The 12,733-nt window shown below is 49.9% G+C and overlaps 1 protein-coding gene across 6 annotated transcripts in view; it reads left to right on the top strand.

The window, feature by feature from the left end:
* Positions 1-12,733, top strand: part of ADAP1 (ArfGAP with dual PH domains 1) — a 70,218-nt gene that overhangs the window by 55,378 nt on the left and 2,107 nt on the right. For all 6 annotated transcript variants that reach the window (XM_080556719.1, XM_080556717.1, XM_080556718.1 and 3 more), the window contains 6 exons: positions 3,517-3,629; positions 6,225-6,371; positions 10,873-10,956; positions 11,422-11,484; positions 11,881-11,952; positions 12,257-12,485. In XM_080556719.1, coding sequence (XP_080412845.1) covers positions 3,517-3,629; positions 6,225-6,371; positions 10,873-10,956; positions 11,422-11,484; positions 11,881-11,952; positions 12,257-12,485 — 708 coding nt within the window. The remainder of the gene's footprint in view (positions 1-3,516; positions 3,630-6,224; positions 6,372-10,872; positions 10,957-11,421; positions 11,485-11,880; positions 11,953-12,256; positions 12,486-12,733) is intronic.

Genomic DNA, 12,733 nt, shown 5'->3' with positions numbered 1-12,733 from the left:
CCACATCCTTTGGGAGAGGATATAAACGTGTTGACAACAGGGTGCTGTGTGCCCTGGTGCTACGAATTGGCAAGTAGGGCAGGGCTGGTGATTGTTTTGCTTCAGCACAAGCAGAACAACCCTCACAAAGGTCTGAATGTGACCAGATACCTTTACGCTGGAAGCTGTTGGTGAGGTAGTGCAGAGGCGAGGAGGGACGCTGGTACCTCTGCTCTGAGATCTGCTCCCCTCTCCAGCCTCCTGCAGTTCTGCTTCTCAACACTTTCTCCAGCTGTTTTCGCAATCTTTTAGATCGGGCTGCTGAGGACACGTCTTGCTGACATACTGTTTGCCTGGGGAAGCTGGATGAGTTCATGTTCAGTTCACGTCCAGTTCGTTGTGTTTTGCATTTAATCAGCGCTGACAGGGGTGCAGGCAGCAGGTTTGGACAGAGCAGAGGAGCAGCTCCCGAGGACACAGCCCTGGAGGAAGAGAGAAAGAAAAGAAGCAAGCAAAGGATTTAAGAAAATCTGTGCCAAAGTACAGCAAAATTAGCAGCTGGCTTTGTCAGAGCAGCCAGGAGCTCTTTTGCAGAGGCAATGGTTCTGGAAAGAGCTGGCATGTGAACTATGGGAAGGGATTACATTTACTATTGTGTTGGGTTTTTTTGTTTGTTTGATTGTTTGTTTTTTAATTTAATTTCTTCTTTTTTTTTTTTCTCCCTTGGAGTGGAATTCAGATAACTGTGTTTTGCCACAAAGGGATGGAAAAAGGAGATCAAAACGATGAAAATATCCATACATACAGGGGCATGAAAACCTAGGCTTCCAGCCTGGCCTTGGCACTGGCTCACAGTATCGTCCTGGGCAGCTCACCAAACCCCTGTGTGCTTCTACCTCTTTGTATAAAACCATTGGGATGCCTGTGTGCTGGGGCAAGTGTTATGTGGGCTTTACAAATTTCCAATTATTTGAGATCCTCTTTGGGGAAATGCGGAGAGTTTTTATTCCCTGTTCCTTAAGTGTTAAGAGAAATCACAAAAAAAAAATTGTGGAGGGGAACAAGTTTAACAGGGAATGCCTGCAGCATCCTTACACCCTGTGCCATTCAGATATTTGTAACAAAACACGCCAGATGAGTGCAGGAATATGACCCGCAGCCAAAACTTGCAGAGTGGAGCTGCTCTGAGGTTGTGCTGCTGAGGGCTGAGCTGCTGAGCTGGGCAAACCCAGGCGGGTGGTTTTGAACTACAAGATTGTGTTTCCTCCTGCATCACCTTGTGTTTTGCATTTGTCACCATCCTCCACGTGTTGTCTTCCCTCTCTATTATTTGACACCGGTGTCCTTTCCTCCAGATCCAGCTCTCTCCAGCCCCCGACGAGCTGGTGGTGTTTCCCACATGTCAGCCGCAGCGAGGCTCTGAAACCATCCCTGCCACTTAGCCATTTCCCATTCCGGAGGGCAGCCGTCAGAGCCCTGGCAGCATCTCTGCCTCGTGTTAAGCAAATCTTACGTTTTGTGAACTTATCAGCTGGGCAGAACCTGCTGCCTGTCTCTCTCCTGTCAGCCCTGCGTCGCGGGGGCTGTTGTCCCCGTTGAGCTCCGTCTTGTTCAGGCGCTATCGGGCGCGTAGCGGTTTTGCTGATACAAACCTGGCAGGTAGTGGCCTTCCCTGCAAAGCCGGGAATTAATTTGTGCCGTGGCGGTGATAAGAGCAGCTCAGCCTGTGCCTTGCGTGGATGCTGCTGCCCTGGGCTGTTCTGGTGGCTTTCTTGGCTGGCTTCCCCTTGCTTAGGTGTTGGATAATTCCGCTGTCAGTGGGTGCTTCTTTCTAACACTGTGAGTGCCCCCCAAGGGCCTGGGCATGGCATTTTGGTAGAAAAGTCCCAGCTGGAGTTGGAACGGGATTGAATTGTTAGACTGAATCCGCCAGCCTTACTTGTGGCTTTGGGGAAGATGCACCCCAAGCCTGAGGGACAGACGGCTGGACCACGGTAAGAGCTTTGCCCCTGTAATTCTCCTGATGTCTCTGGTGTCGGTGCTTGGGTTCGCGGGCTGGTGTCTGTGTGCTGCTGTGAGTGGGTCTCGGTGCTCTGCCCACGCGGAGCATTTGTCCAGTGCCGGAGGGACAGGAGGGCTCAGGGATGGAAGGACCGGGCGGGCAGCAGCCTGACATCACGTTTTAAAAGAAAGCCCTGCTGCAACACATGACCCATATAAAATACAGAAACAAAGGAGAGGCCGCTGACAGCTTTAAATATTTCCACCCCTTACATCTGCATCACGCTATCAGCCCACTTGCAGTCCTGCACGCCAGCAGTTGATGTGAGCTCAGATTTATGGCACTCTATGGTTAGCATTCAGCACTACCGACAGCACGGGCTTTGCCATTGCACTTATTTACCCCAGATGTTGACAGCTTTGCCTCGCATTCAGCAAAGGTCTCTCTGAGGAGCTGGATAAAGTATTTGGCTTGGGGTTTCAGCAGTCCAGGCAGAATAAACTGGTATCTTGGCTTATCAGCAAAGGCATGTTTAGCTAGATGGGCACTTTCTCTTCAGTTAGCATCTATAGCCCCTGTCTGTGTCACTCTTTTCTTTCTGTCGTTTCTGATTGTTAAACGTGCTTGTGTGTGTGGACATTTTTTTTCTCTAGGTTTCTTATGGCATGGAACCATTTTATATCATTTGTACCTGTAGAGTGAGTGTTGAGGAGCCGGCTGAGTGGTTTTTGTGCATCTTTTCATCTGTGTTTTAAATAAATCCTACATGACACTGGGTGACATGAGCAACTGTCTGAAAAGCAGGTTGAATGAGGATTTTCTGTACACCACCATTCATAGCGCTCAGATGAAGGACAAGCTGCTTGCGATTCCATAGTCACTTCCACTTACTAGAACAAATGAAAAATAGTTACAAGTTGTTATAACGTGCAATTTTTAATTTAAAATCCTCCCTTCTGAGAGCCAAAACCAGAAATCTGAAAGGATTGAAATTAAGAGAAAGGGGAACGCTTTTTTCAGTGGGACTTTTTAATAATTGTGTCTTAAACAGCTGGAAGAAGACTATCCAACCCCTCTGCTGATATTCATAAAGCTTTTATTGGACAGTTCTTGGGGGTTCCTGTTTTTTGTCAGTGCAGGAGGCCCCATCCTCCCTGCCCTCCTCTTGCTCCAGAAGTGCTATTTCCATGAGTTGTGAGAGGTGGTGCCAGGAGCTGTGGTGGGGTTGTCCCTTGGGAACAAGGGCTCAAGTCTTTGCCCATACCGCAGCACGTGATGCACGGTGCAAGTCCCCCTTTACCTGTCACGTCGCTGTATCAGAGCGTGGAGATCTCTGAAGCACGAGAGCTTGGGAAAGAGCATCAGAGTGAGAAAGGCAAATCCGAAGGAAAAAGCCTGTTTATTCTGTCTTGTGCAGTCCAGCCACACCTTTGATCTACTTGGTGTTGATGTCAAAGTTCTCCTTTTCTTTACCCTATCTCTTTTGTCAGTGAAGTGTTTTATCCCTGGGTCTCAGCAATTGCTTTCTGCTGCAGGGTACCGAGAAGGATTCCTGTGGAAGAGAGGACGTGACAACGGGCAATTCCTAAGCCGAAAATTTGTGTTATCGGAGAGGGAAGGTGCACTGAAGTACTTCAACAAAAATGACGTGAGTTTCTGGGGTTGCTCTGTGTGGATGGGGGATCACAGCTGTAAGAACATCTGCGAACAAGTAATTTCTGGGCCACTGTTTAATTTATAGGGTTACAGCGTTTTCATAGCATTGAGTCACCGATCGGTCCAGGAAAAGGTACCAGCTTGCCAGCCTCATTGTAGTGTATGCTCTTGGTCCACCACCACAGTCACAGTGAGACACCCTAAATGACCATTTTACACCCTCCTGCTGTGTTTTAAAGTCCATAAGGCTTTCCCTAAACCACCAATGAAGGAGTTTTTCTCAGCTCTGTCTGTGTATGATCCAGTTGAGATGGATTTTGTGTCTGTGGCTAGCTAGTGGCAAAGGTAACGCCACCTCATGGGGGTCACTGGGGTCTGAAACCTCCTTTAAGTGACATGGCAAGCAATCCAGAGGGAAAGTCCTCGGGTTTTTCTCTTTCAGTGTCAAGCGGTAGAAGCATTTGTCTTTTTCCCCAGAGCAGATTTCATTTATTGTAAGTGAGATACAGAGCTATTACCATGAAAATTGGATGGGTGATGAATGGACAGACACTCTACTACTCTGTACCACATAATGGAGGGAGCTGAGGTGTTTTCCTCTGATCTTTTAGTCTCCCCTGAAACCTTCAATGTGTCTTGATCACCTTCAGAGAGGGTAATGCTTCCATCACAGCTGTGCATCAAGCTCCAGTAAAACACTGACAGCCATCCAGACAGAGCCATCAGCAAGTCTCTAAAAATATCTGGTGCAATTGTTGTGTTGTGATGGGGGCATCACTGGCCATGCGTGCAGAGGAGGGGACCATCCAGCCACTCTTCTCCATGCCCAGTGACCAGCTTAGATAGCGCTGTCTTCATTTTCAGCTTTGCGAGGGGTGGTGCAATTATGCATCCTGACAGGAGACAGCCAGTCATAAGTGAGGGAGAAGTGAAAGTCCCAAATCCAGCCCCAATTTAGTTGCTATTAACTGCTATGGTGTGGCTTAAGGCTTTTTTTTTTTTTCCTCACTGGTGACCATATAGCCATGGTGGGAACTGCACTGCCACGGTGCATCCTCTCTGGCGGGATTTCCCCGCCGCAGTCACCCACGGCGAGTTGGCTTCCACGTTAAGTCCCCAAGTTCCCGAAGCAGCTCTGGCATCTCCTCCCATGCAGGGACTTCCCTGTGGCACTGGGGGGGACCATGGCTCCTCTGCGTGGCCTTTTGTCCCCAGGCACTGTCCCCTGGCTGTGTCCCAGGCCGCGTGTCAGCCACCATCCTTATCCTGCGTGCAGAAATGAGCAGTGGAAGGCTACCGAGGAGTTTTCTTCTGTTTCTTGAGATTTCAAGTCCTGTCACACCGTGATGCTTCAGGCAGTGGGAGCATTGGGTTGAAATTAGTCACCACCCACAAAGCTGTTCAGCTCCCTCTGAAAAATCCTTCTGGTTTTGTCCCCATTGCAGCAGAATAAAGCGATACCAACTTGGCCAAGTGCCATCTAGCTTCCAGGGAGATGGAGCCTCTCTCATCTGTGTGTCCCAGCGCTGCTGTCTGGAGACGCTCACGTCTTCATGCCTGGGTTGAGTCGCATCCCATGGAGTGGGAATTGGCCCTGGGGGGGTTCTCCTCTAGCTAATTGCAGCTGTAAGTCAGGAGACTTAGCACGGCCTAAAGCCGGTGTTACAAAGAGCATAATCTTTATTTCTCAGAATGATTAATTTCTCTGTTGTATTCATTCCATCCTAAAAGGGCGGTGAGCTTCTAGCCCTGGTTTGTAGGAATACACTGTGCTGCAAAATACAGGTGACCTGCCACAGAGGGTGAGGATGGGGTTGGTGCTTGGGAAGGGCCTGACCCAGACTCACTGCTAGGCTAATCTACCCCAGAGGTGGTTGTGAGGTGTACGTTTGTTCCTCCGGAAAGCAAATACCCAGTTTAGAGGGCAAATGGAGGAGCAGAGTCAGAAGCCAGTGACTCGTGTGGAAGGATGGGACCGGTGGGGACATGGACATGGTGTCCCTGGCAGTCAGGTCTGATGTTTTCACGGGGAAAATCCTCCATCCCTCTTGGGCAAGGGTGAACTGGCTGTGAGTGCTTGAGATGCAGAAAGCATTCTGGCCTGTTAGTTAGCAGTCTGTGCTTTTTTTTTTTTTTTTGTCTGTCTGATTGGTTTTCTTTCTTCTTTAATAGTGCTCATCCAGGTGTAAATGCTGGTCATTTATCATTATGTAAAGAGGCTGGAGGAAATCTGTGAGTCAGGAGACAATGGAATTAGAAGCAGGGAGAAGAGGCATGAAGTTGCTTGTCTTTCATAGCACAATATCCTTTCCTGAGACCTGACTTGATCTTGCTTCTGGGCTGAAATCTTTCTCCCCTTGAACTTTACTGAATTTCACAGAACAGCAGAGCATTTTCCCAAGCTGGTAGAAAGCACTCGTCGCTGCCTGAGCAAAGCCTCAGATATATTATCACCAGGCAGTTTTGTGTGCTGGGCGTCGTGTTGTAGCTAATGGCCTCAATCACGAGTTTGTTTCTGACACAGTGAACTGCTTTCTGGTTTGAAAGCCAATTCTCAGGTGTTTGCTCACTCAGCTGTGTTTTTCAGGCAAAAGAACCCAAAGCAATTATGAAGATTGAACATTTAAATGCAACTTTCCAGCCTGCAAAAATTGGGAACCCGCACGGACTACAGATCACTTACTTGAAGGACAATAGCACAAGGAACATCTTTGTTTATCACGAAGATGGCAAGGTGAGAGCATGGAGGTAACAAGGGCTTGTTTGAGGTCCTGTGCAGAGCCAACCTGGGTCACACCTGCCTCTAACCCAGCTGGGACTTGCTGGGGGATATGGGAGGGATGTGGAGCTTTCTAAAATGGAAATCTGTGAAGAAGAGGGCTCAGGGGCCTGGGGCATTTCTTTGCGCAAGGAGGACAGTGGGACACAGAGGTCAGGGCAGTGAGAGGAGGGTCACTGTCCTCCTGGAGGGTGTCAGAGGGGACCTGTCCATGGGGTCACCATGAAAGAACCCTGAGAGTCATCACACTGCCCCGTTGGACTCAGCAGCTGCAGGTTGGGGTTTTGTCTCCATGCACTGGCGTGCATGCAGGGAGCAGAACCAGGTGAGTCTGCAGTGATGCCATCTCACAGGCATATCTTCATCTCTTTCGTCCACCAAATATTTGGGTTGCCCATAAAATAGCAGCCCTGGAGTGGCCAATAAACCCAAACCTAAAACTATCATGCTCATGTTGCATTTACATCCTTTGATGTTACATTTAGCTAAGGGCCCTGTCTGTCTGTGAGGCTTTCTGGGGCAATCACATGTGGACCAGCGCAGCAGGTCCCCCGGGCTTTGTGGAATTGTCTGGATGCACAGCCCGTTCTCCGTTCACCCAGGTGTGGGGAGCCAGCCAGCCTTGCTAGCAATAAGCAGTCTGTGCTCACAGCAGAGCCACACTTGTCTCCAGACCATAGTTCAGTCATGCCACCAAAAACCAAGGTGCTCTTGATTTGAGGACGAGCACAGGAAATAAAAGGAAGGAGCTCTTTCCTGTGAAAGCTGAATCCCACCATCGTGCTGCTGTCTGTGGTTTGCTGGCAGTCTGCTCAGCAGAGTTGGGATTTTGCTGTTAATTGGCTTAGATTTAAAAGGATGACTTTTCAGCCAAGGCCCTGCATGGAAGGAGCATTTTGTGATGTTCAGGCCATTGCTGTAGGCAGGACTGCCAGGTCTGAATTTCTGCTCCCACGGGTTGAACACGGTTACTCCTGCCTCCGTTAGGGTGCGTGGGCAGGAAGCTCACTGATGCCATCTGATAACACCTAAGCTGAATGCCTCTCGACTTCCTTGAAATTTCTTTGCCCTTTTGGCTGATTGAGGAGTGCAAGAAGGTCAAACACCCTGTGGTAATAACCCCAAAACTCACTGGAGTGAGGCACTCAAGAGGATCAAGGCTGAAGGGCCAGCCTGGGTCACCCTGCTGCTGCCCCAGAGCTCCAGGGGCTGGGGCAGCTCCGTGCAGCTGGGGGGTTCGTTAGCGCCTACCCATCACCAGATGGACCGAGCCAGCTGAGGTGAGCCTGAGGCACCTGCTAGAGATGGACACCGGGTCTGCTGGAAATGAAATGAAGAGCAACACACCTTGTGTGTGAGCGGGAGGGGCTGAGGAGCTCGCTCTTTCACTTTAGGACACAACGGCTGAAGCTTTAGGCCGGAGCACCACAGCTGAAGGCTGTGCGCATCACACCGCATGTCCATTAAACTAAAAATGATCCAGGAGTTCTACCTGGCACCATTTTCCAGTGCAAACAAGGCCATAGTAGAGCTCTGCCTGTTTTGCCAGGAGAAAGGTTGGTTTGTTAAAGGCCACTAGACATTTCGATGGCCTGAGCTGGAGGCAGGGAGGTGCAGGAGAGGAGAGCAGTGGGCTTTGAGTTACAGCTCTCGCACACCGTACCATCAGGACCTGCTCTGATGGTTGAAGGCAGGCAGGCTGGCAGGGCTCCAGGCACGCTGTGGCTCGTAGGAAATCTGCAGAAGCTGATTTCCCACCGCACTGAGCTCCTGTCTGGGGCTGAAGCTCCCTCTGCAGGACTTTTGGAAGCCATCACAGGAGCAGCTCAGAAAGCTGCCGTGTGCTGCTGCCATCCCTGAAGTTATCGTCATCCTTAGCATCCTCAGAGGTGGGCTGGATCTCCAGGGAAGGGCACCCTTCAGGGTGCAGATTGGTATCTTTCAATCTTCTCTGGTCAAATCATCTGAGTGCTCTTCCCCGATGCTGCTGAGCCACACCAGGGGCTTTCAGGACGGGCAGAGACGGCATGGGGGATCAGTCAGCAACAGCAGGAGTTTGTTGCTCGAGCTCCAGGGACTGACGAGCAGGAGGAACAATGAGAAGTTGTATTTTTGTCCAGTCTGAGATCGCATTGGCAGTGCAGGTAACTCAGGTTCGGGACAGAGACTGGAGGGACACCCAGGTGGCACCATCAGGCCTGTGAGGTGGGGTCTGCAGTGGCACTGGCAGCAAATCAGGAAGAAGCTGAGAGCCTGCAAGAGCCATCTGCAAAGGTACTGCCAGTAGTTTGTTTTCTGTGCTTGCTCTGAGACGTAAATCAGTTAAAGGAATCTCTACTAACGAGCTCATGAGACAACACTTTCCTGTCCAAAGCCACCGAGCAGTTTAAAGTTGTTCTTGTACATCAGATATATCCTCACCAAATCTGTGGTGGTGTTCATGATAAATGCAGAAAACCTTTAGCAAGTGAGCCTCCTGGCTTTGCAGACACAGGTAGAGGCTTGTGTAAAGAACGGTGGTGTAGCAATGGGTGATTCATGCTCTAAGAAACGATCGATTGTCTGAAGTCCATGAGAGTTTCATCCTCTGCTTTTCTGCAGGGTGAAACCCTACCTCACATCCCAGTCAAGGAGGCGACCCTCAGGCAGGACATCCAGTAGCCATGCAACTGGTGATTGTATGAAATATCACCGTTTTAAAATTACAGCTTATTTTTCGTTACCTCTAGCCTGTTATGGTCATCATTAACTTGAGGAGCCAGTTCCTTCTGCCGATCCTCTTTGTGCTGCTATCTGGGGTCTGCTTAGCTGCTTAAGGTAGAAAAGCAAGTGATAAGTTAAGTAAAACCTCAGACAAGTAGGTCAGAGTTTTCCAAAATGCTGTTTGTGTATGTCCTGTTATGTTTTTTCCCCTTTCAACTTGAAATAGGTTACAAGCCAAAGCAGAACATCGGCACTTTTAGAGGATGGCTATTTGCTACATTAAATCATTTTTAAGATACCTCAAGTTCAACTCCTTAAAACTGAGATATTCAAAATTACAAATAAGAGCCTTTTTTCCCCCCCCCCCCAATCATTTTAAAGTATGTAAAAATTTACATCTTACCAAAGGCTGACTTCTACTTGGTTACGGTATTTCCTACACTACAGCAACCTCACCTAGAAGGTTGGTTATCTTAGGATCATGTCTGGCTCGCAGAACACTTCACACGTGTTAATAACAGCCAGTGCATCCGTCTCCTTCATAACCACAACTATTTTGGAGGGGAAAAGAATGGAAGGAGATGTTTTCCATGGAAAGGAAGAAGTGCCACAGCGTCTGGGAATTGAGCTGGGACTTCAATATCTTTGCACTTTTCCATAGAGGTCTCAAGGATATGACCAGTGGTCTGCAGTACAAGGTTAAGGAGATATTTGGTCACTCTTTTAGCAAAATACAGAACTATATTGTTACGGCCTCCAAATCTGGGGAGGATTCAGGCATTAAAAGTTTCCTCACATGCTCTGCATTCAGAAGGATGGGAATGGTGATGGGGAACAGGCTGCGGTGGTGTCAGGCTGGCTTTGGATCTGCAAGCAAAAGGGGTGCAACGGGGGTAAAACAACATGTTCCCAGGATCAGGCTCGCTGCTGGGCTCAGCATATCCACGGTGGGCTTCACCAGCTCTTTGTGCACCAGGAGGAGGGGTTGGGGCCACCAAGCACCCCCTGCATGTCCTGCTCCTCATCCTGGAGCTCCCCGGTGCTTTGGGCTCCACTAATCCTAAGCGGTGGCTCCTGACTCACCTGAAATCTCATTTCAAGCCGCCAGCTGGGTTTTCCTCTGCTGACCTTCCGCCTCCCACAAGCACTACTTAAGCAGATGGGGAGCTAGGATGAGAAGTGCTACCAGTTTTCTGAGCCCTGTAAGCATCTTTTACAGAAAAATGATGCTTGGGCAGTGGCTATGGCACGTAAAGGGTGATGCCCATTGCAGATTATGGAGGTAGTTTGCTCAGAGGTGATGGCTCATCCTGCGTACTGCCTGGGCACCTCACTGTGCTGTCCATGGGGCAGGGAGCACAAGCCTCTGCAGAAAAACCCTGGGTGCTCACTGGGTGCCCCATGCAGGCTGTGAAGCCCAGGAGAGCAGCTAGCTGCTCCCCGGCCTTCGCCCGTTTGCTGCAGCCCCTCTGTGTGAGGCTGCCCTGCAAGCAGCTCCCCTGCTCCGCTGGGTGAGCCCAGGCTGCTGTGGCTGGAAGCAGGGTTATTGCTGCCATGAGCCTCTCACTGCAGCTTTATCCTCTCTTTTATGTTTTATGTTTTTTTTTCTTTTTCTTTTTTTTGAGGGCTGCCACTAAACTCCACTCTTGTCACTTGGGACAAAATGCTGGGAGAGCTGAAATGAAGCAGGATCACATTATTTCGTTACGTGCAGACTACATGACTTGCTGTTCTTTTCCTTTCTCATTATTAGGAAATCGTGGATTGGTTCAATGCCATTCGGGCAGCACGTTTTCATTACTTACAAGTGGCGTTCCCTGGAGCCAGCGACGCTGATGTGAGTTTTCCTGCATGTTTTTTTTCCTTACTCATTTTTATAATATTGTTAAAAAGCAGGAAATCTTGGGAGTGCTCCATCCTTCAATGTGTGCTGTACAATTACCATTATTTTGGTGCAAGAAACTTCAGACCATTTTCAGACAAAAAGTTCTACGGGGTAAATACTAAAAACTGAAAGGAGGGAGCCTTACCGGGCTGCTGTGGTACAGGTGGCTGGCTCATTTGCGTAGAATTGCCAACAAAAACCAACAAATAAACCCACCCCCTTCTCCAGAAGCTTTAATAGAGTTGCTGTTCTGTCCAGTGGTCAGTGAGAAGGTTTGGGTTCCCGTGGGATCTGGTGGCAGAGGGGTTGGGTGGGCTTAGGTGGGGGCTTGCCCCCATCCAGGAACCCCCATGGCTGCCTGATTCCCCCCCCAACTGATGCCTGGTTCTTCTTTCTCTCCTGTTTGGCTTGTTCCAGCTGGTGCCAAAGCTTTCTAGAAACTACCTGAAGGAAGGATACATGGAGAAAACGGGGCCAAAGGTAGGGTATGAATGTTTCTGCAATACCCCCAAAACCAAGGCTTTCTCTGTACTGGGTGGAGAGAGGTCTGCTGGTGGGACACTCACCCTCACTGGAGAGGTGAAGCCATAACGCTGTGATCACGTTAATAAGCATTTCACCCCCACACTTTTGGTTTGGAAGCAGAGGTTAAAAAATCCAAAAGTACCACAGACCAGCCCACCTCATTTCCCTGATTGCTGGCCATTTCTGCAAGCCCGCCTGGTGCATCTGGCCCCAGAAACTGCCTTTCTGAAACTGCCCCAGCCCTCCTGGGTCCTCCAAGCTGCCCGACACAACCCCAGTGCCCTGGGTCGTGCCCAGTGAGAAAGGTGCTGCTTATTTTGGTGTGTAATCTGTCGCTTCTTGACTCTTCAGCAAACAGAAGGATTCAAGAAGCGGTGGTTCACCATGGATGACCGAAGGCTCATGTATTTCAAAGATCCCCTGGTAAGACGAAGGAGCCTGGGCTGTCTGCAGGGCATCATCTGCAGTAAAGCCCAGGCTGGCACTCACCAAAATGCTTGAGCAACCCTCACCAACTGCAGATTTTTCTGCACCTGGATTATGCATTCCTGGTGGGGGGGCTGGGGGGGCAGGTCCCAAGTCCTGGGTGCTGCTGGTGGGGAGCTCCATGGGGCCACCGGTGTTTTGGTGCTTGGCTGCTGCACTTTGCACTTCTGGCCATGTGCAGAGCAAGCCCATGAGATGGATTTTCATCTGCATCCTGCCTCACTGCTCCACTGTCTTCTAGGATGCCTTTGCAAGAGGGGAGGTGTTTATTGGGAGCAAGGAAAACAGCTACAAAGTTCTGGAAGGGCTCCCGCCATCCACGCAGGGAAATCACTGGCAGCACGGCATCACCATCGTCACCCCGGACAGGAAATTCCTCTTCGCCTGTGAGACAGAGGACGACCAGCTGGAGTGGATCACCACCTTCCAGAAGGTTATAAGCAGGCCGATGCTGCCTCAGGAATACGCAGGTGTGTGCTCACGAGGTCTGGAGAACAGCCTCGTCCCGTTTATTTCCCGTTTGTTAGAGGACGGGGTGGATGGAGAGGGGTCAGGGATGCAATGACTGTGGGGGCTCCCTTGCACGTAGTGTGAGCAGCCTCTGCGAGGCTCACTTTTGGAGGAGGAGGATGGTGTCCTGCTGCTTCCCTCCTCCTCACCCTGTGGTGATGTCCACAGTACTGTAAGGACAATCGGTCACCCAGTTATGAGGATAATT

The sequence above is a fragment of the Anser brachyrhynchus genome, assembly GCF_964034855.1.
Source record: "Anser brachyrhynchus genome assembly, chromosome: 15".
NCBI lineage: Eukaryota > Metazoa > Chordata > Aves > Anseriformes > Anatidae > Anser > Anser brachyrhynchus.
The sequence above is the reverse complement of the archived record's forward strand: the minus strand, read 5'-3'. Positions and strand labels throughout refer to the sequence as shown.